At 50.1% G+C, this 25,443-nt stretch overlaps 1 protein-coding gene across 1 annotated transcript; it reads right to left on the bottom strand.

Moving 5' to 3' along the window:
- Nucleotides 1-6: 6 nt before the first annotated feature.
- On the bottom strand, nucleotides 7-20,394 carry PLA2G3 (phospholipase A2 group III). The gene is made up of 7 exons (XM_084819271.1): nucleotides 19,869-20,394; nucleotides 15,950-16,082; nucleotides 14,007-14,141; nucleotides 13,397-13,584; nucleotides 5,863-5,992; nucleotides 4,811-4,945; nucleotides 7-1,624 (listed from the first exon to the last, which is right to left on the bottom strand). The coding sequence occupies exons 1-7, from the start codon at nucleotides 20,392-20,394 to the stop codon at nucleotides 1,438-1,440; spliced, it is 1,434 nt and encodes a 477-aa protein (XP_084675397.1). The 3' UTR covers nucleotides 7-1,437.
- Between the last annotated feature and the right edge of the window lie 5,049 nt (nucleotides 20,395-25,443).

Here is a 25,443-nt window from a genome sequence, read left to right on the forward strand (position 1 = left end):
CATCGTAGCAGGAAAATACTTTTTTTTAATTACAGCACCATCTACAGGCCCCATCCAGACCCTCCTCCTAATAAATTATCGGCAAGGTACAGAGTGCCGGCCCCGTCCCTCCATGCCAGGGGAGTGCAGGGTACTCTGCGAGTGGGTAAGCAACCTGCAGCTAGAGCTTTCTAAAGAAACACAGCCTTGGAAATAACTTTCATGCTGCTTCAGGTTCATGCTATTTAAGAACGTAAGAAGAGCCCCGCTGGATCAGACCGAGGGTCCGTCTAGTCCAGCATTCTGTTCAAACAGCGGCCAACCAGCTGCCCATGGGAAGCCCACAAGCAGGACAGGAGTGCAACAGCACGCTCTTGCCCATGTTCGCCAGCAACTGGTGTACCTAGGCATACTGCCTCCGAGCCTGGAGGTAGCAGCTAGCCAACAGGACGAGGAGCCATTGAGAGCGTGCTCCAGGAATTTGTGTAACCCCCTTCTACAGCCATCCAAATTGGTGGCCATCACTAGGTCTTGGGGAAGCGAATTCCCTAGCTTAACTATGTGCTGTGTGAGGACCTTCCTTTTGTCTCCCCTGAAGCTCCCGCCCGTCAGATTCATGGGATGACCCCATTGGGCTATACTATTATGAGGGAGAAAAACGTCTCACTCTCCCCTCTCCGCACCATGCACCATTTTGTACACCTCTATCATGTCTCCCCTTTTTTTCTAAGCTAAACAAGCTATTTGAGAGGCAACAGGGGACCCGAAGCTCCCCCCACACAGCAGGCTGGGCCTCTCCCAACTTTTGTTGGGAATCTGGCAGAGACAAACGTGCTCCAGATACTCAAAGGGCCTGGCCCAGCAGATGACACACAACTTCTTGAATCTTACGCTGCCCCCCTTAAGGAGGCTAGCATCCCTCAAGGGAGGGGGCCTGGAGATGGCAGCCTTGGCCCGCACCCACAGAAGGGGTGTTCTTGACTTTTGCTCAAGACTGGGCTTCAGGAGCAGACAGAGCGTGCAGATGGGCTGCCACTGGAGGTAGTACCTTTGTTCTCCCCTCTCTGCTACGCCCAGCAATGCCACGGACAAGAGCGTTCAGCAGAGAAGTAAAGCCGGGGTTCTGTACTTCAATGGTTCTGTTCCTACCCAAGGGGTCGGTCCCAGAGAGTGGTGTCAGGGGAGCGCACCTTGGCCCCTGGCACAATGGAAGCACAGTGGGTGGATGGGTCATAGGTCCAAGGAACAGGTCAATTGCCCGTGGAAAGCAGCATGTAAATCGGAATAATATAATATAAATAAATAAATAAACACCCAAATTACGCCAGGGCCCGTACTGCAGGCCAGGATCCACTGGCATAGCCCTCTTTGTTCAATCTGTCCCAGGCCGGGCTTGGCTGTGATCTGTTCTGGGTCTTCGCTACCCCTGTGCCTGCACGGAAAGAGGCTGCCCCAGGCTCAGCGGGGCCTAGCACCCACAGTGGCCTGCTTCAGCTGCACACACGCGTCAAACAGCCGGGCAGGCCTGCCTGGGGGCGCCCGTTCCTGGCGCTTCACTTTGGAGAAGGTGCCCAGCGCCTTGCGCATCAGCCGGTTGGTGAGGTGCCGGGCCGGACCCAGGATGGCTCTGCCAACATCAATGCAACTGAGGGGAAAAAAACACACACGCAGCAGGTTAGCCCTGGCCAGCCCAACCCTAGGCAACATGTGCCCCCCCGGACGACTTTGCAGTGCCTGCCTGCCCCTACTGAATTTGCCACTGTGGTGGGGCGAACCCCCCCCCCCCCCCGGGGAATTTTGGAACAAAACAAGGTGCACGGGGAGTGCATGCTTGGTGCGGAAGCAGAATTGTGCTCCTAGAAGCCGTGATTCCTTCTGAAATTACAGGGTCTTTTGATGCTGCAGCAGTCAGTTCAGTGGAGGGAGGTGGGCTCTTTTGGGGTGTGTAGGGCTGAGGCTTCCAGGGGACAGCACACCCCCTTTAGACTCCTGGCAGTTCTGTCCCGGTTCTGGAGTAAGGGACACCAGGGAACTATAGAGCTGGTGCTTTACCGTGTTTCTCACTGCGACACATAAAAAGCACGGAAGAACCGCAGTGGGGCCGTGGCTAGCAATGGCCGTGGGGGCCCCCAGTTCCAGCCTCGCCCCTAACCACACCAGTTCTCACTGGGCACCGCCATTCTCTCGGCTGCATCTGTCCCATGTGAAACATGGGGGCAAACAGTGACCTCTGTTACAGGGTGTTACAGGTCCCCTACATGGAGTGCTTTGAACACTTTAAAGCAGTGGTTCAGATGTGATCGTGACACTCCGCAAGGGGCCAAGGTGCAAATCCAGACTTCCCCTTGCCAGGAGCAACAGACCCCACGTGTGGGGAGGGGTCACAGCGCAGATGGTAGAGCGCACGATCGCCTCCTGAAAATCCTGGTTTGCTCCCCTGCAGTTCCACTTAAAAAAGGATCACATCGCAGGTGATGAAAAGCTCTCTCTTCCTGCCAGAGGCTTCCAGTTTAGACCAGGGGTGGGCAACTTGTGTTATTGGACTGCAACTCCCATCAGCCCTAGCCAGCATAGACAATGGCAAGGGATGATGGGAGTTGCAGTCCAACAAAGGGAAAGGCCCAAGTTGCCCGCTCCTGGATGAGACAATTCTGGACTAGGTGGACCAGTAGAAGAAGGCAGTAGGTGCATGCGTCGCATATGCTCTGTGTCCACAAGGTCCTTCTGCCTGTGCTTACGCTCTCAAGGCTGTTAACGGGGCGGGCTCGACTGTTTTGCCCACGTGCAAATGAAATGGCCCCACATGCCTATAAATGTGTTTAGTTCTTTGGCTGCTTTCCTGATGCTGCCAGCTAGAGGCAAGAACACTACATTTCCAGCAGGACACTGAGCCAGCTAAACCTTTTCCAGGGAAGCCTGGTGGGTGGGTGTCAGACCTTAAGGCCCAGTCAGGGAAGTCCAGCCCGTTCAGCTATTGCAACAGAGGGTTTCTTGGCAGCTTTGCCCACTCCACTGGGGAGGACAGGTACTCTGCCAGGGAAAGCACAACACTCAACCCCCGGCTTCCCCCTCAGTAGTAATTTACCACCTTCCCTGCACTGGGTACCAAGTTGATCCAGAGCTCTGAGAGGCAGGACGAGTACAGAGGGGGTGAAATATGGGTGTCTGTGTCGGGGTTGTAAGCAGAGCTTGAAGTGAATGCAGCTTCAACCCATGAGCCTCTTTTCAATGCCAGACCTAGCTACAGAATATGTGTAACGTTGTTCCATCCCAAATGGAACTTTCTCTACCTCCACCCACTTCTCCAAGTCCAGATCTAAACCCTGGGTAGCGTTTCCAGGTGGCTGGGCCACATGGGGAGAAATCCCCTCCCTTAGATGCTGGGCAGCCTCCAACTCACCCACCCCTCCCCAGTCTCTCAAACAATGGCTTCAAATGCCCCTTATAAAGGCTGGCTGGCAAAGGGCAGCGAGATCTTCAGCACACAGCCAGCCCACGCCCCTGTTCCTTCTTAACAAGGGCTGTGGATGGTCCAGAGGGAGATCCTGCTCCAAGTCCCTCAGGCTAGAAACTCTGAAAGAGTCTAATTTTGGGCATGAAGCACAGCCTCACGCCACACCATGTGAAGTAATAGAGAGAATGGCTGAACGTGTGCAGAGTGCTTTCTTCCCACCACTGAATCATTCCAGCTAGTCCCTAGAGCAGGGGTCCCCAACATTTTTGGACCAGCGGGCAGATTGGGAATTTGAGAAACTGCTGTGGGCACCACCACAAAATGGCTCCCACAGTGGATGTGGCTAGTCACAGAATGGCTGCTGTGGGGGCCTGGCTAGTTAAAAGTGAGCTAAAGTGGGTGGGGAGAGAAATAGCGAGCCGGGAGGCTGGGAGGGGCAGGGAAAGAGCACGCAAAGGGGCAGAGGGGAGGAAAAGAGCAATGCTAGAGACTGGAATGGGACAGACAGACTGCCCTATCATTTCCCAAGTTTTTTCTTAAAACACTTTTTTTTAAGGGGGCAGGGAGGGAGGAGCTTTGTGGGCCCCACTGGGAGTTCCTGCAGGCGCCATGGCGCCCATGGGTGCTGCACTGGGACCCCTGTTCCAGGGGGCAGAATTTCTAAGAGGGGTTTTTACCCCTAGACAGGCTAGTCTCTTTCACCCCACAAACAACCGCTCCCTTTAGAACCTAAATGGGGGATGCGAGGAGAAGCACTAAGGCAGGAGGCAGAGTTGCAGCCTAGCTCCCTTACACCTGGACAGACTAGTTGTCCATGTCACCCAGTATTGACCAGCAGCGGCTCTCTGGGCCCCATTACCTGAGGCCCCATTATTCTATCTCGGGACTGACCCTGGGTTCTCCTGCGTGCCAAGCAGCTACTCTGCCCTGAGCTCTGGTAACGGCCACACGTTCCGGGCGCCAGTTAGTCCAGCCAGGTGCCTGGCCCAAGCGGCGCTGGAGCGGCACTCGAGACAGGCTCATCAGGACAGCCTGCAAAGAGAGGCGCTCCTCTCAGCGGCACACAGCGGTGCACGATCCAAACGTCACCCACCGCCCATCCCAGCGCTGCGGGGACCAGATGCTGCAGCTTCTTAGGAGTGCAATGTGCCTTGAGAGCAGAGGTGGCCGACTTGTGGCCCCCCAAATGTTTTGGCGCACAACTCCCATCAGCTCTAGGCTGCCTAGCTAGGATGATGGGAGGTGAGTCCTCCAGACGTTTTGCCCTACAAGTCGCCCACCCCTGCTTGAGATGTCCCACCTGCAGCCTCCCTTTCCTGCTGGACGCTCAAGCTCACCCTCTGCCCTGCTGCCTCCAGGCATAGCCATCCTACTCACTTGGGCTGCTCTTCCTCTCCCTCCATACAACCTGCAACGGCTTGCAGGACAAAACAGGAAGCGGAGACGTAGTTGGACAGGACTTCCCCCTCTACCTCATTGGGACCTTTAGTCCTTCGCAGGAACCGGGCCAGCCTATAGGAAGAAAGTAGCACAGAATCAAACTAGCATCTTTTCTTTCTTTCTTTCTTTCTTTCTTTCTTTCTTTCTTTCTTTCTTTCTTTCTCTTTCTTTCTTTCTTTCTTTCTTCCTCTCTCTCTCTCTCTCTCTCTCTCTTGTGTATCCTGCCTTTCTGCCAAAAATAGTACATCCGGCCCACAGCAAATCTTGCCCTTCTGCACGCCTGCTGGAGAATACACAAAGCCAAGGGAAAGGCTGTGGCGCGGGGCAAGACCCCTACCTTGCATGCAAAGGGTCCCAGGTTCAGCCCTCAGCGTCTCCACGCAGGACTGGGAAGGAAGCCTGCCTGAAATTCTGGAGAGCCGTTGCTGCCGGTCAGTACACATCAGCCGTCCCCAACCCATGGCCCTCCAGTTGCATTGGACTACAACTCCCATAATTCCCTGGAGACAATGTAGAGGAAGATAGACCAATGGCCTGACTCGGTATAAGGGAGCTTGCTATGCTCCTAAGATGCCTTCTACAGGGCGAAACCGTGAGTGCATCTAGCCCAATATTGTACCGGGCTGGCTAATGCATAGCTAGTGGCCAGGGATTATGGAAGCTATAGCCCAGAACATTGGGAGGGCTACCCCCTGCTCTACCCCATACATCCCCTCGGGGGCGAGGTGAGCTCTCCCTTGCTCATGGTCTTCAAGCAGAACCTGGGAGAACCATCTGCTGGGAATGCTCTGCTGGAACTCCCAGCAGTGAGCAGGGCTCTGGAGTGCCCCTGCCCACAAGCTCCCAGCCAATCATATGGTTCTGTGAGTGAGGGTCCCGCCCTTCTAGAAGCCCCCGTCAATCACTTCTGCTCCTCACCCCACCTCTCCTTCCTGCTGTTCAGCCCCTCCAACGGCGGTTTGGGTTGGGGAAGCAGCAGCAGCACTCACTGGCGGGTGCAGTTGCAGTGAAAGAGGGTGCGGGAGTCCGTGTTGTGCAGCTGGTACTTGACCTCATGAGGCCCGATCTTGTACGGGCACTGATCCAGGCGTCGGTAGCACTTGCAGCTCTGGGAGGCAGCTGGAAAGACAAGGGACAGCCATTAAAAGCAGGGAAGGAGGAGCATCCGGGACCCCAGAGGAAGTCAAAGGCCTGCACGGGGCAACCCCCTTGCCCTCCGGGCCAGACCACGGCTCGCGTCTAGTCCAGCCCAGGCGCTGGGCATGAGAGCAACCAGCATCCGATGTTCAGAGGTAGTCTGTTTGTAATACTTATATGCTGCTTAATGTAATAACATTGCTAAGGTATACTGCCTCTGTAGAGCAGCCTTTCCCAAGGTGGTGTGCTCGAGAAGTACTGGACTGCAACCCCCATTGTTCCCAGCCAGCAATGGGGAAGTTTGGTATAGAGGTTTCTAGCCATCAACAGACCTATTTTCCTCCTGCGGGAACTTGTCCAGTCCCTTTTTGAAGGGATCTAAGCCAGTGGCCACTGTCCCATTCTGTGGCACTGAATGTCCCAACCTGGTGCCCTCCAGTTGTTTTGGACTACACCTCTCAGAAATCTTGAACACTGGCCATGCCGGCTGAGGCTGATGGGAGTTGAAGTGCACAACATTAGGAGAGCAAGGACTTCCAGTTAAGAGGGTGAGGTGATCAAACGCAGCTTGTACCGTTCCTGATTTTCAGTGATAAAAATCCTGATTACGACTCAAAAGGGCCGTCTTATTCTGGTATTTTGCTTTAGCCTTCTATTGGTTTTGTTTTATTTATACATCTGCTTGCTGTGCTTTTGGGGGTGGGGAGGTGAATTTGATCATGGCTACACCAAAAGCAAAGAAAGGCTCGGGAATTCTGCCAACCCCTCCAGATAAACTTTCCGAAGTGGATCCTGAAGGGGGAGATATCCTTGCCTTGCTGAAAAATCTGCCATCACAGCGATCTCAGCAGTCTAAGCAGCTTGAGCAACTGCAGCTGATCCAGGATTCTATTAGATCTCTCCAGGCATCTGTCCATTCTATTGATGCCCGTCTTCAACAGATGGAATAAGTGGGGGACTGTTGTCACGAGACAACCGTGGCACCTTCTCACAGCGTCTTGTGTCTTTTATCTGGCATCTTTTATGTACTTGTGTCTTTCATCTGGGAACCTTTTCCCAGAGCTAATCTGTGTGTCCTTGGGCTTTGGAAACAGTCTGTGCAGGTTGGTTGGGCAGAGTTGACGGAAACCTTGCTGCACAAGTTATTGGCGTTGCTACCAGATCTTCAGCTTGATACTGAACTAGCCCATTGTTTTCCTGGCCTGTTATTGTTCAGTTTTTAAGGCCTTCAACTAAAGAATATCTATTTCGTACAGCCAGACAGGGAGGAGAGCTTCGTTGGGCTTCTGGCAACAATGAGATTATGCTTTATCTGGACTTGGGGAAGGCAATTTACTAAGTTGAGACCCTTGCCTAAAGAGCTGGGTCTGCACTGTCATATCCGGCATCCTGCTGGCATTTGTGTGGCGTAAAAAGATCAGTTAAGGAAATATCAGTCTCCTGCAGCAGCCGAGTCTTTTCTGAGAGACATTTGTACCATGGACTCCTCAGCCGTCTCCTCAGCTAAGAAACTGAATTTGGCCTTTGGCCAGTTGGCCCAGGGATGCTCCCTAATGTTTATGTTTCATAAAGGCACAATACTATCGATTGCACCCTCAATGCACATAAGCCTCTGGACTTGGAGGCTTGTGAGTATCCAGTGCAAAGTAGGAGGTGCACCAGGGCTGATTGTTGCATCTGCTGTGCCTTTCTCTCTGCATTTTAGCTAGACGAGCTTTTTTGCCCAGATAGGTGGGAAGCTGTGAAAGGGGAGGGAAGGAACTTGGAGAGGCCGGGGGATACATCCCCTCCAGTCCCTTCCCCTCCCCGCCTGCAGAAATGCCCTTTACTCCCTCTCCAAGGTCATTTTTACAACCTTGGAGAGGCAGCCAGTGTGGTTCTATCCCTGCTGGCTGCAAGGGAGAGGAGAGCCTGGATTCCTGGCTCCGAGGTTGAAGCACTGTCATCGACTTTGGATCCGGAATTCCGAAAAATCCTATGGCCCCCTAGATGCTGTCTAGAGGGCCATAGGATTACTCCCTAAGCAGACAAAGTTCTGGACATTCAGCCATGTTTTACCCTGTTTCGGTTTCTTCTTTTTGTTTCCATTTTCTCTTCTTCTCCCTTTTATATATGTTTCATATATACTTATTATATATGCTAGGAAAGGAAAGGTTCCTCCTGTGCAAGCACCGGGTCATTGCTGACCCCTAGAGGGACACCGCTTGCGCTGGTGTTTTCCTGGCAGACAGTAGCGGGGTGGTTTGCCATTGCCTTCCCCAGTCGTGACTACCTTTCCCCCAGCAAGCTGGGTACTCATTTTACCGACCTCGGAAGGGTGGAAGGCTGAGTCGACCTGAGCCGGCTACCCGAGACCCGGCTTCCGCTGGGATTGAACTCAGATCATGGGGAGAGTTTCAGTTGCAATACCTTCTAAAATGCCCTTTTATTTCAATAAAATAAAAACTAATATAGGCATTTAATAATTGTGAATAGGGATTGGTTGCAGGGATCGTTTCATCCTCTTACTTAAAGCCACACTTTTTTTGTTTTTTGTTTGTTTTTTCCATTTGTCTGCTTATGTCATCTTTATTATACCGTTTGGGTTTTCTTTTGGTGGGGTATCAAGGTATTAGGAACGAAACGTGGTGTGTTTATTATCTTATTTTCAATTCAATTGTTTTATTCTTTATTTTAGTTGTTTTAAACGTTTTAGCAGAATAAGTGTTAGTTTGAATGTTCTTGACTGTTTTGGATTGAAATGTATTAATTCCATGATTTATATGATGTGTCTCCTAAAAGTAGGTAATTTGTGTAAAATTGGTATATTTTGGGAGACAAGCAGTATGCTTACTTATTTTTTTCTTCTAATGCTTAACGTGATCTCGCAGGGACTGTGGAATTTAAACAAGCAGAAGAGAATCCTCTCTAAGTTAAAAGCACTCAACACTGATGTGTGTGTTTTAACAAGAATCCCATTTGATGGCAGCAAACACAGTTTGAGAAAGGATTGGGTTGGGGAGGTATATGTAACAGATATTCCTACGAGGTCTAAAGGGGTTGCTATTTTAATCCACGAGCAACTTCTTTCCCAGTTCAACAGGTGGTTATTAATTCTGATGGTTGCTTTTTGAATCTGATTGGGAAATAACCTTATCAAGATATCACTAATGTGTGGGCCGAATAATGACTCTCCAGTTATGTTTCATGAATGTTTTAGTAAATTTTTTGATATCGCTTCTGATTTTGGATACAAGTGAGAGAGACTACACCTTTATTTCACCTGTTTATCATAAAAGTTTTGGTTAGATTATATTTTTGTTTCTACATCTTTAAGAACATAAAAAGAGCCATGCTGGATCAGATCAAGGGTCCATCTAGTCCAACATTCTGCACACGCAGTGATCAACAAAAAACCCACAAGCCACGAGTTCAATAGCACCCTCTTGCCCATGTCCCCCAGCAACTGGTGTACATAGGCATACTGCCTAGTGGAGGCAGCATATAGCCATCAGGACTAGTATTTATTGACAGCTTTATCCTCCAGGAATTTGTCCAGTCCCCCTTTAAAGCCATCCAAATTGGTGGCCATCACTACATTTTGTGGAAGTGAATTCCACAGTTTAACTATGTGCTGTGTGAAGAAGTTACACCAAATTAATGCTTGCTTGTAAGACTGATTTGCTGGTAGTTTCAGACCATGAGCAAATTTGCTTGCAGTTGCAATTTTCAGACTTGCCCTGGTCCCCCAGTTTGTGGCGCTTTAACATTTCTCTTCTCAATGATGAGAATTTTAAACCGCAGATCTCCACTGAGCTACTTGAGTATTTTGAAATTAATGAGGTTAAGCTGGCTCTTGCGCCAATGAGTGGGAGGCCTGTAAAGCTTTCATACTGGGAGAAATTATTGCCAATGCATCCCATTTTAAAAAATCAAAACAATGCAGCAATTGGCTCTGAACAACAAGTTGAAACTTCTTTTAACCCAGTTAGCTGCTTGCTCAACCCTGCACTTTATCAGGATTCATCGAATACTAAATATGAGTTGAATAGTATTCTTTGACAGCAGGAAGAATTTGCCTTAACTTGTTTACAGCAGGTATACTGGGAAAATGGCGAGTGTCCAGGTAAGATTCTGGCATATCATCTTAAGCAGCAAAAGCACAGAATTTTTATCACAGCTATTAAAGATTAGAGTACCAAGTTATACACCTTGCCCGCAGACATAAATTTACATTTTTAAAAGTTTTATTCCGATTTGTATATTACGGGTAGTGAAATATCAGAGCAGGACCCGGATGCTTTTTTCCCCTCATGTTGATCTTCTATGCCTAGATTCTTCATAACGGCAATTTCTTTCAGCTCCCTTGCATATGGAGGAAATTACGAAAGCAATTAGGAGTATGAATAATGGGAAATCACCTGGCCTGGATGGGTTTCCAGTTGAAAGGTATGAAACATTTCCCAAGCTGTTAGTTCCAAAACTACATTGTCTTTATAATGGCATCTTTGAATCTGACTCTCTTCCTTCTTCGTTAAATGATGCCTATATTACTTTGATTCCTAAGCCTGGCAACAGCTTATTCCACTAATTTTTGGCCTATCTCATTAATTAACCTGATATTAAAATATTAACTACTATTTTGGCTGATAGACTGCAAGAAGTTATTACAACATCAGTTCAAGCAGATTAGGTAGGATTTATTAAACACAGACTGGGGTCTGATAATCTCAGATTAGTCATTGCTTTGTTAGCTCTAAATACTGATAGAACGGGCCACATTGCCCTTGTTTCCTCAGATGCTGAAAAGCCTTGGATTACATTTATTTTCACTACTCTGTTTGGTTCATTATTTATTTAATCAAAATTGGTTTTCCAGTACAACTCTTGAAGTGGGTCAGAACTTTAAACTCAATTGCAAGAGCTGGAGTTATGACTAATGGTCTTTTTCCGGCTTTCTTCTCATTCAGGAAAGTACCAGACAGGGATGCCCACTTTCTTCTTTGATATTTGATTTGAGTTTGGGTCTCTGGCTTGCGCCATTAGACAGAATAGTAATATTCATGGCTTTGTGCATGACTGTTTAGAATTTAACATTATTCTTTATGCCGATGATATTCTATCGATTATCTCGCAACTCCAGTTGCCTGTGCCACTTTGGTGCAGTTGATTACTAAAAGTATTAAATCTGTCTGGCTATTCAATTAATTGGTCAAAATCCAAACTGATGCTGGTTGGAGATACTGTATCTCATAGTGTATTAGCTGACTGGCAGTTTCAATGGTGCCCAGATGTTATTACTGACTTGGGAATAATTATCCCCAGAGACCTATCTCAAACGATCAAGCTTAATCTGAATAAACTGACTGAGATCTCTTGAAATTTAGATAGACAGGCATCTTTAAAGCTGAGCTTGTGGGGTAAGGTAAATAGTGGTTAAGACGCTGAACTGCAGACTGGAAGGTCGGCAGGACAGCAGTTCGAGACCCGAGTGCTGCATGACGGAGTGAGCTCCCGTCTTCAGTCCCAGCTTCTGCCAACCTACCAGTTCGAAAGCAAGAAATTGCAAGTAGATAAATAGGTACCGCCTCAGCGGGAAAGGTAACAGCGTTCCATGCACCTCGGTGTTCAGTCATGCCGGCCACATGACCACGGAAGCGTCTTCGGACAGCGCTGGCTCTTCAGCTTAGAAACGGGGATGAGCACCACACCCTAGAGTTGGACACGACTGGTTGGGGACACCTTAATGCTATACCTCGGACTGTTTATGTTACACATGGGATTCCTCAATCTATACCTGGCAATTTTTAAAAAAATAATTGCTTTGTTTCTTAATTTTTTCCGGGGTTCCTCTCCACCATGATTGTCTTTGAAAAGGATGCAACTTCTCATTAAAGAAGGTGCATTTGGTTTTCTGACCTTGTTTTATATCATCAGGCTTATCGGTTGACTTGTACTAAATGTTGGTGTTTCCCATTTACATTGAGCTTTCTGCCCTGGTAGGTTTTGGAATCTTCTTGTCCAGAATCTTCTCTAAATGGATGGTATTTGGTTCTAGGAGTACTAAAATGGATAGGGTTCCTCACAGAGGTACAGCTGTTAGAGATGTGTGGTGTACAATATCATGTCAATTAAATCTTGATCCATTTTCTGAAGCTAAATTGAGTCTATGGGGCAATCCAAGTCTCAAAATTGGTAAGAAAATGGTTTTGTGGTGGATATGGACAGATAAGGTGATTTTCACTTTGGATCGACTGGTGTTTTCTAGCCTGTGTGCTACATATGATTTGCCAGCTACGGTTGAATCGCAATTCTTGCAAGTGGAGCATTGGTTAGTATCTAGGTTTGGCTTTGCTGCTTTTACAGGTTCAGCATCTCCCTTGTTATTGGTAGAACTTGCTGAGACTGGTCAAGCAAAGCGACCAATGATCCATGTCTACAAATACTTATTACTGGTGAATGAATATGATCTACAGGGTCTTAAGCAGGAAGGGAATAAGGAACTGGATTGTTCCATTTTGCCTGTACCAATGGTTCTTCGACTGCGTCTTATTCAGCAAAACCTTTTGTTGCATGTTTACTGGCCACCACAATGTCTCTTTATTAAGGGTTTGTCTAATTTGTCTAATTATTGGTGGTGTAACGCAATGAATGCTTCTTTTCAGCATATGTTTTGGCAATGCCCAATAGTTGCTCCTTTCTGGGAGGAGGTTATTGTACGGATAAACTTTGCATTGGAACACTCCTTCATATTTTCTGATGTACATGCTCTTTTAAATTATCCACCTGCTTCCTGGAAGTTAATGTATGGTCAGCAGAAATGGATTCTCTGCACCCCTCTGACAGCTAAAAAACTGATCTCACAACACTGGAAGGAGACATGCTCACCTCCTATAATGCAATGGACTGAAGACCTTACAGCTTTCAACATGTGAATGGATGGTGTATCCATTCCACCTGTGAATGGACACTTATTTGGATATTTGGTCTGCTTGTGTTGAAACTTATGTATAATTCGGAGAAAGCTGTATTTCCACATATATGCGTTTTGTATGTATTCACTGAAAGCGATATAATCAAATCTATGTAGCTATTATTTTTTGTTCTGCTGAAATTTCACAATAAAAAATGAATTTAAAAAACCCCAGACATCAAGAGGTCGCCAGGTTGGGGAAGGCTGTCCTGAATTAACTGTGCCTTGTGTGAAGGATATTCTTTTGGCAAAAGGTTTGGAGCCAACAACGACTGTCAGGTTCGTTGGAGAGCCCAGGTTCGGACAATGAGACTGGGAAGGTTTCCATCTCTCTGCTCTTTCCACAGCATGTCCAATTACTTCTGCGCTTGGGCTCCTCCTAAAACAAACACACGCCCCTCCTCCCCACCGACATGTGACAGCGGTTCACTCACCAAGGCGGCCCCCCTGCCCAGCTACGTCCAGGTGGGCTTGTTCTAGCTGCTTCCGTTTCTTCTGGCTGCTCTTCCTGTCCTTTCCACTCCGTGTTCTAGGTTGGGGTGCTGGGGTGAATGACGAGATGGATTCATATGGGGCCGCTTCAACAAAGTGAGCCACAGGCATCGGGCCATACTCTGTACACCTAGTAAAGGAAGGAGAGAAAGAACAGGTGCTCCACTTGCCTTTTAACCCTCTGCTCCCACATCCGTCAAGCAAGGGCTAACAGGGCCTGACAGAGGCATGCCTGTCTGTCTTTCTGTCTGTCTGAGGCAGGCTGCTTTTCTGTGCTTTCTGTGTGCGCACCTGTCTCTCTCTCTGTGCCTGCTGCAAGTGAGTGTGCCCATCTCTCTCTGTCTGTGTTATATATTAGTTGCATGTATTGGTTGGTTTTTTTGAATAGTAGGACAGGGTATACATTTAATAAAATATATTGAGACGAGGTGGGAACAGTGTTCTTCAAACAGTGCCCCAGGCACCCCCTGGGCTGCCTACTGGGTTGAGCTGGCCTCGCGTTTCGCCATCTAGGGGAAAGCCCAGAAAGCCCACGGTGGCTGGATTACTCACATGCCCAACCAGTTCCACTCCACGCAGTCCTCGCCCTCCTTTAGCTCAAAGCATGGGATCTGGAGCACGTCGAAATAGGTCATGCCGACAAAGTTGGCCATGCTGTTGTTGAGACTGATCAGGCAGTCCCTGAACCTGCCAAGAGAGCCGGAGGAAGGTATTAGCCAAGGGGTGGGAGCAGGAAGCTGCAGAGAACCTGGAGCCCTCAGAGACCGGGGGACAAACTCCTGCGTAGCCCGAAAGCATTCTTGCAAGTCACGTCATCACAGGCTAGCCTCCCTCTCAAAACTGTTGTGAGGCTTTATTCCGATGCCATGTTCCACCCATCTCCAAGGATCTCAGAGTGGTGTGGTTTGGCCTCACGGCAGAGCTGAAAGGCAGGTCAGGCTGAGCGGGGATCGCTCAATGCCCCCCCCCCCCACAGAGTACCACTTTCAAACGGGAATCTGAGCTGGGGATCCCCATACCAAGCCCAATATTTCAGGCCCCAATGTTTCCTAAGCCCGATAGTTCAGTATTTCACTGCAACGAGGCAATGATGATGCGCTTGGCAGATGGCAGCTTCCCCAACCCGGGGAACCAACTAACATCCCTCATCTGAAACACCCACATGTAATAAAGGCAGCTGCCCATAGCATCCATCTGAAGGCTCATACAGCACCATCAGAGAAGAAAGGGCTAATCCAGGCTACAGTACAAGCCCTTTACACAGGCAACTTTGGTTGTCTTTGAAGTCTGGAAGCATGCCATGTTTTCCAAGCATCTTCCCCTGGTGAAATAACGTCTCTGGAGCTAACTGAGACTGCCTGCGGCTTCTTTCTCAGTCATTTCTGTTTGTGCTTTCAGTCACAAAGTTTGCACGAGGGACACAACAAGCTGTGAAGAAGCAAGGAATGGCTTGGTGGTGGGGGCTTTCATTGGGACTTTGACACGCAGGGGTAGGTTAGTCCCCTCTTCCTGTGGTCCTGATCCCTCCTCGTAACTGGCCTATAGCTGGTTTGTGTTTTTAAACAACAACAAACTGGAGACACGTGAAATCTGATCGTGTCTTTCTTGGATTGTCTACCTTGGCCTAAACAGGTACCACCGGAGCGGATAAAGTAAGTATTTAGGCTGCAGGGAAGGGAGCAAGCTCAGGTTAGGGTCCTCTCGTGAGGTGGCGCAGCACGTTTCCCAATGACATGCGGTGTCTAGCGGGGGGCTTTAAAGCAGGGAGGCCAAGAGACTAGAAGAGCTGCTGGGGAAGGAAGAACCGACCATGCTCGGCCTTCCAAGTCCAGCAATTATTCCCCGCCTCTCCCCACACTGCCAACGCAGATGCCTTCATACAAAACAGCTCAAAACACTCCAGGCTCTGACCTTTAGTCCATCTAGCCAGTATTTGACTGACAGCGGCTCTTCAAATTATTTTGAGCAGAGGTCTTCCGCAGACAAGTTAGCAGAGATCCCTTTAACTGGTGATATCAGAGACTGGCGCTGGGCAGTGGAGGCTGGTGGCCCCGATGTCAGTGGGGTGGTGAATCCTCTCTGGGCTTCAGTCAGAACTCTAAAGGAGCTTTCCAACATGCTGAATCCTGCATAGCTCCTTTAGCGTTCTGACTGGTTCTGACTGAAACCCAGAGTGGATCCACAGCCCCACTGACATTTGAGCCAACAGCTCTTCACCGGAGCTGGGCCTTTGGCAGTGCAATGAATGTACGCCCGAGAGGCTCATCCCAGGTATGAATCTGGCTGCTCACACCTTACAGTGGGAACTATACACCCAGATTCCCAACCTTAGGTCCCCAAATGTTGTTGGACTATAACTCCCATTATCCCCAACCACTGGCCATGCTGGCTGAGATTGTGGAAATTGTAGTTCAACAACATCTGGGACTCAAATTGGAAATTACTGTCTAGATAGACCAACAAACCACGAGGCGGTCCCACCACGCTGTACTCACCGGGCGTCGCAGTCGCAGTGAGAGACGGTGTGCAGGCGGAAATTACGTGTCCCGTACTTGTATGCGAGGGCAGTGATCAGAATGCTACACTGGTCATGCTCTCGACAGCATGTGTCTGGGCCCTTGAAAGTCCCTGTAACAGAAGGGGTCAGCATCACGCTGAGGACCACTGCCCCCACCCAGATGGCACCAGATGTCCGCACAAAGGCTGGATGTGGATGTGGCAGTGAGCATTACAGGATCAGACAGGAATGGGTTTGGTGCAGGAACCCTCATGGCTGCAGCCTTCCAACTCTCTCGTGTCCTACCTACAGCTTCTATGCATAAGCTGCCAATATAGGTTTAATGTTGACCAGTAATTCCGTGCAGCCCTCGTTTGTTTAGGCTTGGCCTAAGGCTGTAGCGCTGTGAGTTCGACTCCCACCCAATCCCAAGTCACATGTATCAGAACATTCGGGGAGAACCTGCAGCTCAGTGGCTGAGAAACGCTTTACGTGTACAGTGTCCTCACTTATGTCCCCAGCGAAAAGGATCTCATGTAGCATGGGCAGGAAGGCTTTGCTGAAGGCTAGCAGCAACAACACAGGGCTGGCTGGACCAATGAACATAAGAAGAGCCATGCTGGATCAAGGGTCCATCTAGTCCAGCATTCTGTTCACACAGCAGCCAAATAGCTGTCGACCAGGAACTCACAAGCAGGACATGAGTGCAACAGCACCCTCCCACTCATGTTCCCCAGCAACTGGTGTACATAGGCTCACAGCCTCTGGTACTGGAGGCAACACATAGCCATCAGGACTAGTAGATCAGACTTCTAAGCAACTTCCCAAGTTCATGATCATGGAGCAGAATAGGAAAGGAAGGGGTTAATCTGGACAGCAAACAACCCCAATTGTGGACACCAAGCGAGCAAGGAGTCCATCATATTGGTCTAGCTAAGCAGTTTTGCATCTTAATTGGCAATTACTGCAGTTGACAAAGCAACTATCAAAGCCCTCTACACTTCCCCTGGAGTTCTGCAAAATGTCCCTTCTCTGCATCCCAGACAAAACAGCTTTTCTCCATTTAATTGCACCGTGAATCTTCTTTGGTGCCAGCTTTCGTTCATGCTGCCTACTTGCAAAACGACATCACAATTCACATCGTTTTGTTTAACAAGACACTACAGTACTGTATGAACAAAGGACGGTGCTCTAAATGGGTTCCACTGTGCTGGGGAAGGATGTTGTTTGCTCAGTGATGTGCCTTAGGAAGGTACCAGAAACTGGTGCAGTACAACCAGAGAGCTACGCACCCAAGGAAACCCCCAAGGCAATCCATACTTTTGTTGCAACACTAAAGAAAGTGTCTGGTTCATTAGTGGAACCATACCCCTGTCACTTGTCTGCCAGCATCTGGTCCTCCATCTGAATATGGAGGGGAGGGGATTGTTTATTTCTTTATTTATTGCATTTATACCCCGCCTTTCTCCCTCTCGCAAGGAACTCAAGGCGGCTTACATTATCCTCCTCCTCACCGTTGTATCCTCACAACAACAACCCTGTGAGGTAGGTTGGGCTGAGAGTCTGTGACTGGCCCAAAGTCACCCAGTGAGCTTCCATGGCCAAGTGGGGACTAGAACCCGGATCTCCCGGCTCCCAGTCCGTCACTCTCACCACTACACTACACTGGAGAGATCTATCAGTTAAGGGTGCAATCCTATGCATGTTTAGACAGAAAAAGTCCTACAACTCCAGGTATTCCTGAGCTAAACATGCATAGGATTGCACCAAGTGCATCTATCCCCTTTCCGAGGGCATCTAAAGTCACGCCCAGCACCAAATCTAGCAGCAATGAGTTCCATGTGGCAACAATGCACTGTGTGAAAAATTTTTTCTGTGGGCTGTGTGCAGAACGGTTTGCATACACTCCCACATGGGTGTGCACACAATACTTTCATACATAAGAATCCAAAACGCATTTTTTTTAAAGGTACAAGTTTGCTGTCGTCCCTGGAGATAACTGGCACGGATACAGCATCTGCAGAGCAGAGGGTGTGCCTTCCAAGCAGTTATCGGCTCACCCCATCTGGGAACTAAGCCTGGATGCTCCTTAGCCCCAATAATCCTCATATATGTGGGAGACAGTGCTGACTCAGCAGTACAGGAAAAGCACTTTGCACATGATCAGACTCTTTGATTTGCACTCCACATCCCAGGACTGCACACTGGTATTTGAAACAGGCCGCAGAGCCCAGGCTGGGCTTAACTTAAACCCTCTTTATGGAAAGCAGAGGTCCCTTCACTGGCTGCGAAGTGTGGGTTGTTTGTGGCTGGCAAGCCGTGGTTTGTTAGTGCAGCTGGATTCACACAATGCAACACCCCAGGGTTCAACAACAATCCATGCTGCAACGACAACCCGCACTCAACCTTGAGTCTGGGCTGTTGGGTTGTGTGAACTCTCTCTCCCACTCATAACACTGAGAGCCAGTGTGGTCCAGCAGTTAAAGTGTTGGACTGGGACTTGGGGAGATCCAGGTCCCAGTCCCCACTTGGCCGTGAAGCTCACCGGGTGACCTTGGGCCAGTCATTGACTCTCAGCCTAGCCTTCCTCACACGGTTGTTGTGAGAGTAAAATGCAGAAGAGGGGGATCATGTGAGCCGCCTTGGGTTCCTTGCCAGAGAAAAAAGGCGGGATATACAGTACTGTGCAAAAGTCTTAGGCCACCATTAGATTTGTTGTTTTAGCAATGGTATAATGACCATATATAATTATTTCTCAGTCTCTTCATTAGAATACAACCAGAAAATACAGGAAATTTGTATGCAGCATTCAACCATAGAAAAAAAATCAGAAAAACAGCTTCCATAGGCTAAAGTGGCAAGTATTTAGTGTGACCTCCCCTTACACTAGAGTAACAGCAGGCGCCTGGCCAGGAATGGTCTTCATGGAAGGGTGGCAGCCAAGAAACCACTTTTGTGGAAGGGGAACAGGGTGAAAAGGCTAAGGTATGCTAAAGCTCACAAAGATTGGAATGAGGATCAATGGAAAAGAGTATTATGGAGTGATGAATCCAGCTTTGAAATTTTGGGATCCAGTCGTCGACAATATGTGAGAAGAGGAGTTGGAGAGAGATGGACAAATGAGTGCTTGCGGCCTTCAGTGAAACATGGTGGAGGGTCTGTCCTGGTTTGGGGCTGCATTTCTGCCAGTGGTGTTGGCGATCTTGTCCGTATTGATGGGGTCATGGATGCTGAAAAGTACAGACAGGTTTTAATTCATCATGCCATTCCTTCTGGAAAGCGCCTGATTGGGAATGGTTTCATTTTTCAGCATGATAACGATCCCAAGCACACTGCTAATGCAGTGAAATCACATTTAGCCCGGAAAACAGCTGATAAAACACCGACAGTCATGGACTGGCCTCCACAGAGTCCAGACCTGAATATTATAGAGGCAGTATGGGATTACCTGGACAGAGAAAGAAATAAAAGACAACCTACATCTAAAGAAGAACTCTGGGAAGTGCTGAAAGAAGCCTGGTATAATATACCAGAGGATCACTGCAGAACACTTCAGGACAGTCTCCCCAAAAGAGTTCAAGATGTGCTTGGAGCCAAGGGAGGTCACACCGAATACTGACTTTTGCCTGTACATATTTCCAGTATTTCCTGTTTGTATCTTAATACAGAGACCGGAAAATAATAATGGATGGTCATTAAAACTTTGCTAAAACAGCAAAGCTGGTGGTGGCCGAAGACTTTTGCGCACTGCTGTAAATGCAGTAATAAAATAACCGAGCAACAGCGAGCGTTGGTGTCGCTCTTCTGCCCCGGTGCCTCCAGTCGACGTGAGATCTGCGGGCCAGCCCGAGAACCGAGTCCGGCGGAACCGATGCGACTGCCGCCCCCCACGCCGCCCTCCCCGCTCTCCTCCTTACCCAGGTGAGAGAAGTTGCCCGCCGAGTCCCCCGCTCCGCACCACACCGTCCCGGGGATGGTCCAGCCGCGCCGGACGCGCCTGGGCTCCCGCGTCTCGCGCCCCGCCGCGTCTCGCGCCCGCCGGACCCTCGCCGCCGCCGCCCGCGACGCCTCGGCTCCCCCGCAGGCGTCTTGCTGCCCCTCCAGCGCGGCCAGGTATCGCTGCAGCTCCGGCCCCGAGACGCCGAGCGCCGGCTGCTGCTCGCACGCCGCCGAGTACCAGCGGGTGTGGGCCGGCTCGTGGCGCAGAGCGCACGCCAGCAGGCGCCCCTGCGCGTCCCAGGCGCTCTGCACCAGCGCCGGGGCCAGCCCGCCGGGGCGCCGCCACAGGAAGCTCAGCACCCGGCCGCCGCCGCCGCCGCGGGCCACGGAGTGGCAGGAGGTGGTGGCCGGGCTCCACGCGCCGGAGGCGCGGGGCAGCGCCAGGGCGGCCGCCCAGAGCAGCAGCGGCAGCGGCCAGGCGTGCGGGGGCCGCGCGGACGCCATGTGCGCGCTCGGAGGCCGGCCGGGGCACGAGTGGCGCTCCCCCCGCGCGGCGGCGCTTTTCACCAGGGGAGGGACTCGCCTCGGAGGAGTCGGAGCCGAGCATTGGACGGCTGTCGGCAACCCCCCAGCCCCCTCGGCAAAGCCGCTCCCCCTCCTCCGACGCCGGTTGCGACACGCGGCCGCAGGCGCCGCCGGCTGGCGTGGAAAAGCCTCCTGCGCGCAAAGTCCCGCGCTGGCGTTGCCCTCGGCCTAAGCGGGGCCAGAAGCGTCCTCCGTCCGGCGCGGAGCGCCCCGAGGCCCTCCAAGGGGGCGCCTTCCATGGGGAGCAGAAGCCATGGCTTGCTCTGGTGGATCAGGCCCCCTGGGCTCCATTAGTCCAGCGTTCTGCTTGCAGCCGTCGGATATCGCTGGAACGCTGGCGCACAGCAATCGTGAGGGTCCCAGCAATCCTTCGGCCCCACCCCTGCGCCTGGCACACTGCAAAGGTAGCCTGCTCCGTAGCAGCGAAGCTTAACTCCCGCCTACCACAGGTGAGCACTGGATCATTCTGCTTCCGACCATCAATGCCTCTGGAATAGACACACGGCCACCCACTGCCGCCAGCCCGTGGTGCTCAGGGGTAGAGTGCCCCTGGCCATGGAGGTGTTGTTCCTGGCTTGGCTAATCAACACTGCCATGCTGGATGGGTCCAAAAGCCCATCCTTCTTCCCAGAGCATCCGTAAGATGCTGCTAGGTTGCCCAGAAGCACAGAGGCTTTGAAGCAAGTAGTGACTGTTGATAACCAGGATGGTTGTTTAAAAATATATCACTTAAAGCAGCCTGGTGTTAAATTGATGAACTAATTAATTGGATAGCTTTACATACTGTGATACCTCACAGAGGGTCTCTTTGCAGGATTCTCAAAGAAGGGAGCAGTTTTTTTCTCTTACAGCTCAGCAGCTGCAAAGCAGCCCCTCCCCCAGTTTCAAAGAAGAGAAGCAGCAGCAGCCCCTGATACATTGTTTTGAAAGACCCTCTTGTGGTTTGCTAAGAGATGCAGAGGTTTGCAGCCTGGGCCTCGAGGTCCCACAGGGAGCCCAAACAGTCCCCCCACTCCCCGGACAGCTGCCACCTCCATCTGGTGCCCCGTTGGTTCACAATCCGGTTTCCAAAGCCGGTTTCCTTTCTCTTTCTTTCCTGCTCAGAGCAGGCCTCCTCTGACTCATCCCCAGGTCAGATCATCTGATGGTGATACCAGGGAGCAGACACGCCCCGCAGCGGAAGAACACATAGGCTGGCAGTTCAGGTGAAAAGAGAGTGAGATCCAGCCCCTCCTTCGCTATGGCGCTGCTGACAGTTGTGGGAATGGAGAAACCTTCCCTTGCATCCCTGTTCCAGGGGAGAGCCTCTGTAGAGGGCCCCTTGGTATTTGAACCAAAAGCACACACAACATGCGTCCTTTCCAGGGTATTTCGTCAGGAAGCTTTGTCTGTGTTCTGAGAATCACTGGGATCTGTGCCCATCTGAAACCGGTGAAACCAGTGGTACTTGGCCTGACAAAGACTGGCCCAGTGGGAAGGGCTGCAGCTCAGTGGTATACAGTGGTCTAGTGGAGCCAGGCCTCACAGGGATGAAACACTAGGACGTTTGGATTAGTAGGGATGAATACATCAGCTGCCACCTCACTCAGGCTTCCCTCTCCTCACAGTTGCTGGGTGGTGGAATGAATGTTCCCAGCCACAATACATTCTTCTCTGTTGTAATGCAAAGTATTTTGGAGTGGCTTGGTCTTGCATGGGTCATTAAGACCCATTCACTTTTAGAAAAAGACCTGCTCCTGGTCCAAATAAAGCAGCTAAAACTGGTTTGTTGATGTGGATCTATACAGCTGCCTGAATTTTTGGACTCTCCATAGGGGCATGGCTGTGGGGACTATTGTGATGGGAGAATGTGCCACTATACCACTATAGTAGTGGTATAGCCTTGCTTTGCATGCAGAGGGCCCCAGGCCCTGGCACCTCCAGCCCCAAGGGTCAGACAACTGGTGATGGGAGAGACCATGGAACAGCCTTCCCCAGTGGCCCTGCTGACTGCGAATGATGCCATGGGAGTTGCACCCATCACACCTGGAGGGCACCAAGTTGGGGAAGGCAGCTCTGGAGACTGGCTGCCAGTCGGAGTAGACAAGATGGACAGGCCAGCCTGGCGGAAGGCACCTTTCTATATTTGGGTGTTGTTGAGGGAACCCACTGGGAATTCCTCCCACACAAACCCTGTTGGAATGAATGGAGGCCGAGTGTGTGGCTGGATATAATTGTCACCATGTTAAGCACTGTGGCTGCCTTTAAACTAAAGAAAAATCCACAATCCTCCTGTTGTGGAGCCTTTCTGCATTTATAGCGGGCTCCCAGACACAACCATGAGAGTGCTGAGAAGGGAAGTTTTTAATTTTCAAGGTTTCATAGAGCTCAATGAAACTGCACCATCTAGTGGCTGTTTTCATAGCATAACAATCCGACTTACATAAATAGTACATCAGTTCCAGATCTTTTTGAGATGGAATAACCAGGAAATACCTCTGGATGTGCCCTGGAGGTGGATGACGTCATGAAAAGGACCCACAAACATCCGTACGTGAGCACTCTCAATAGCAGGATAAAAGCTCCATGTCAAGAAGCCCTGAATCAGAGGCAGTGTGCCTGCGTACACCACTGTTGCTGGAGAACACGGGCGGGAGGGTGCTGTTGCACTCATGTCCTGCTTGAGTTTCCCGTGGGCAGCTGGTTGGCCCCTGTGTGACCAGAATGCTGGACTAGAGGGACCCTTGGTCTGATCCAGCAGGGCTCCTCTTACGTTCTTATTTGTACTGAAAGCCCTTTGCATACATCATAGCACTAACCTTTACAACAGGAGTGGAGAACCTGTGGCCTTCCACATATTGTTGGATTACAATGCCTGTCATCCATGAATGCACTGGCAGCGGCTGATGGGGGTTGGAGTGTAATGCTGTATGGTCAGTGTGTATTATCATACCCATATTGCCTATTATGGGGGGGGGGGATGACAACAGCGGAGGATATGAGAACAGTTTCTTAAGTTTCCACCTAATGCATTCATGGCCATAGTGTATCTGTGTAAGCCTGAGGCCTAGTGTTGTTACTGTGTTGGGTGGGATGATAGCAGGACTAGAAGAAATCTGAGGAGAAAGTGAGTAGCTAAGGCCTGAATACAGCCATTCCTGCTCTGTGGGATAACCAGATGTGGCTGGTGAAGATCAGGAGTAGGGAGCAGGTGGCTGTGTGATGCCAAGACGCTGTCCTAAGATCATGCCAGAAGAACGTTACAGAAGCAGGCATTAAAACCCACGTAAATGGTCCAAGGAGCCAGAAATTCAACTTTGGAGAGGAGAGGCTTTGGGGATCAGAGGAAGAGTGTACCCAAGAGCTGGACTTGGTTGTGAGTGTATTTGGCCAAGGTGGAGGTTTAGGGAATGTGGCCTAAGATAAAATAATGCATTAAGGGGTTTGTAGTAGCTATTTGTTGTTGTTGTTCCGTCGTTCAGTCATGTCCGACTCTTCATGACCCCATGGACCATAGCACGCCAGGCCTTCCTGTCCTGCGCTCTCTCCCGGAGCATGCTCAAGTTCATATTCATTGCATCGGTGATGCTATCCAGCCATCTCATCCTCTGCCGTCCCCTTCTCCTTTTGCCTTCAGTCTTTCCCAGCATCAGGGTCTTTTCCAGAGAGTTTTCTCTTCGCATTAGGTGGCCAAAATATTTGAGCTTCAGCTTCAGTATCTGTCCTTCCAATGAGCACTCAGGGTTGATTTCCTTGAGGATGGACTGATTTGACCTCCTTGCAGTCCAGGGGACTCGTAAGAGTCTTCTCCAGCACCACAGTTCGAAAGCAGTAGTAGCTATAGTGTTTCTTAATGCCTTTAGAATTATCACTAAAGAGTCCTTGGAAACCCCCAAAATAAATGTTGGTATTCCCTTTGTATTTTTAATACATAGTTTGTGTAATGGCTCGTCTTGTCTCTAGGGTCAGTGCCCACCACACACCCAAGCCTCTTATACCAGGAGGTTTCAAAATATACTAAGAGAACAGGTGGCAGCGGAAAAGGGTCGGCTTGGGGAACTCTTGAGTTACAGTGGCAGAGAGCTCCTTAGGCACTGAAATAGAAGCTAAAAACATGAAACCCCATAGGTGGGACTGCCCAGTGAAGGAGCACTTCCCCCTAGGTGGTGGCAGTACTGGGGAGAGAAAAGCCCCCATAGGCCCCCATAAAACCATGAAGTGCAGGATCTGAAGTTTCATCCTTGACTTTGGCGCTTCCCAAGCAAAACCCCGCCGCCCATGAGATTGCTAAAGGATTGAAAGGTCTGAGTCGGAGAACATGCTCGCAGTCAGATACACAGAGCACTGTTGTGGATCTGTAACATACACAATTTGAGAGGATGAAATGGTGAGAACAACAAAGGGGGCAGGGAGAGTAGTTAACTGTTGCTTTCAGCTACATAGTGGACAGGAGGACTTGCACAAGGGTGCACTTTGCGCAAGACGCTCAATAAAAAAACATTAAAACATTACAACTCCATTTGCACAAATTTAAAGACGGCTTATCTGGATCCTTTCCAGTCAGGGTTCAGGCCAGGTTTGGGCATGGAAACAGCCTTGGTCGCCCTGTGTGATGACCTATGTCGGGAGAGAGACGGGTGGAGTGTGACCTTGTTGATTCTCCTTGCTCTCTCGGAGTCTTTCAATACCATCAACCGTGGTATCCTTCTGGGACGACTGTCTGAGCCGGGAGTGGGAGGCGCTGCATTGCAGTGGTTTCGCTCCTACTTGGAGGGTCGGCTCCAGAAGGTGGTGCTTGGGGAACCCTGCTCGGCCCCGTGGATTCTCCAGTATGGGGTTCTGCAGGGGTCAGTTTTGTCCCCCATGCTGTTCAACATCTACCGTTGAGTGTGGTCATCCAGAGTTTTGAAGTGCTGATGACACGCAGCTCTATTTCTCCTTTTCATCTTCTTCAGGTGAGGCTGTCGATGCGCGGAATCAGTGTCTGGC

This window comes from Heloderma suspectum, chromosome 13 (genome assembly GCF_057233095.1).
Source record: "Heloderma suspectum isolate Gila_16-S chromosome 13, 16-S_ref, whole genome shotgun sequence".
NCBI lineage: Eukaryota > Metazoa > Chordata > Lepidosauria > Squamata > Helodermatidae > Heloderma > Heloderma suspectum.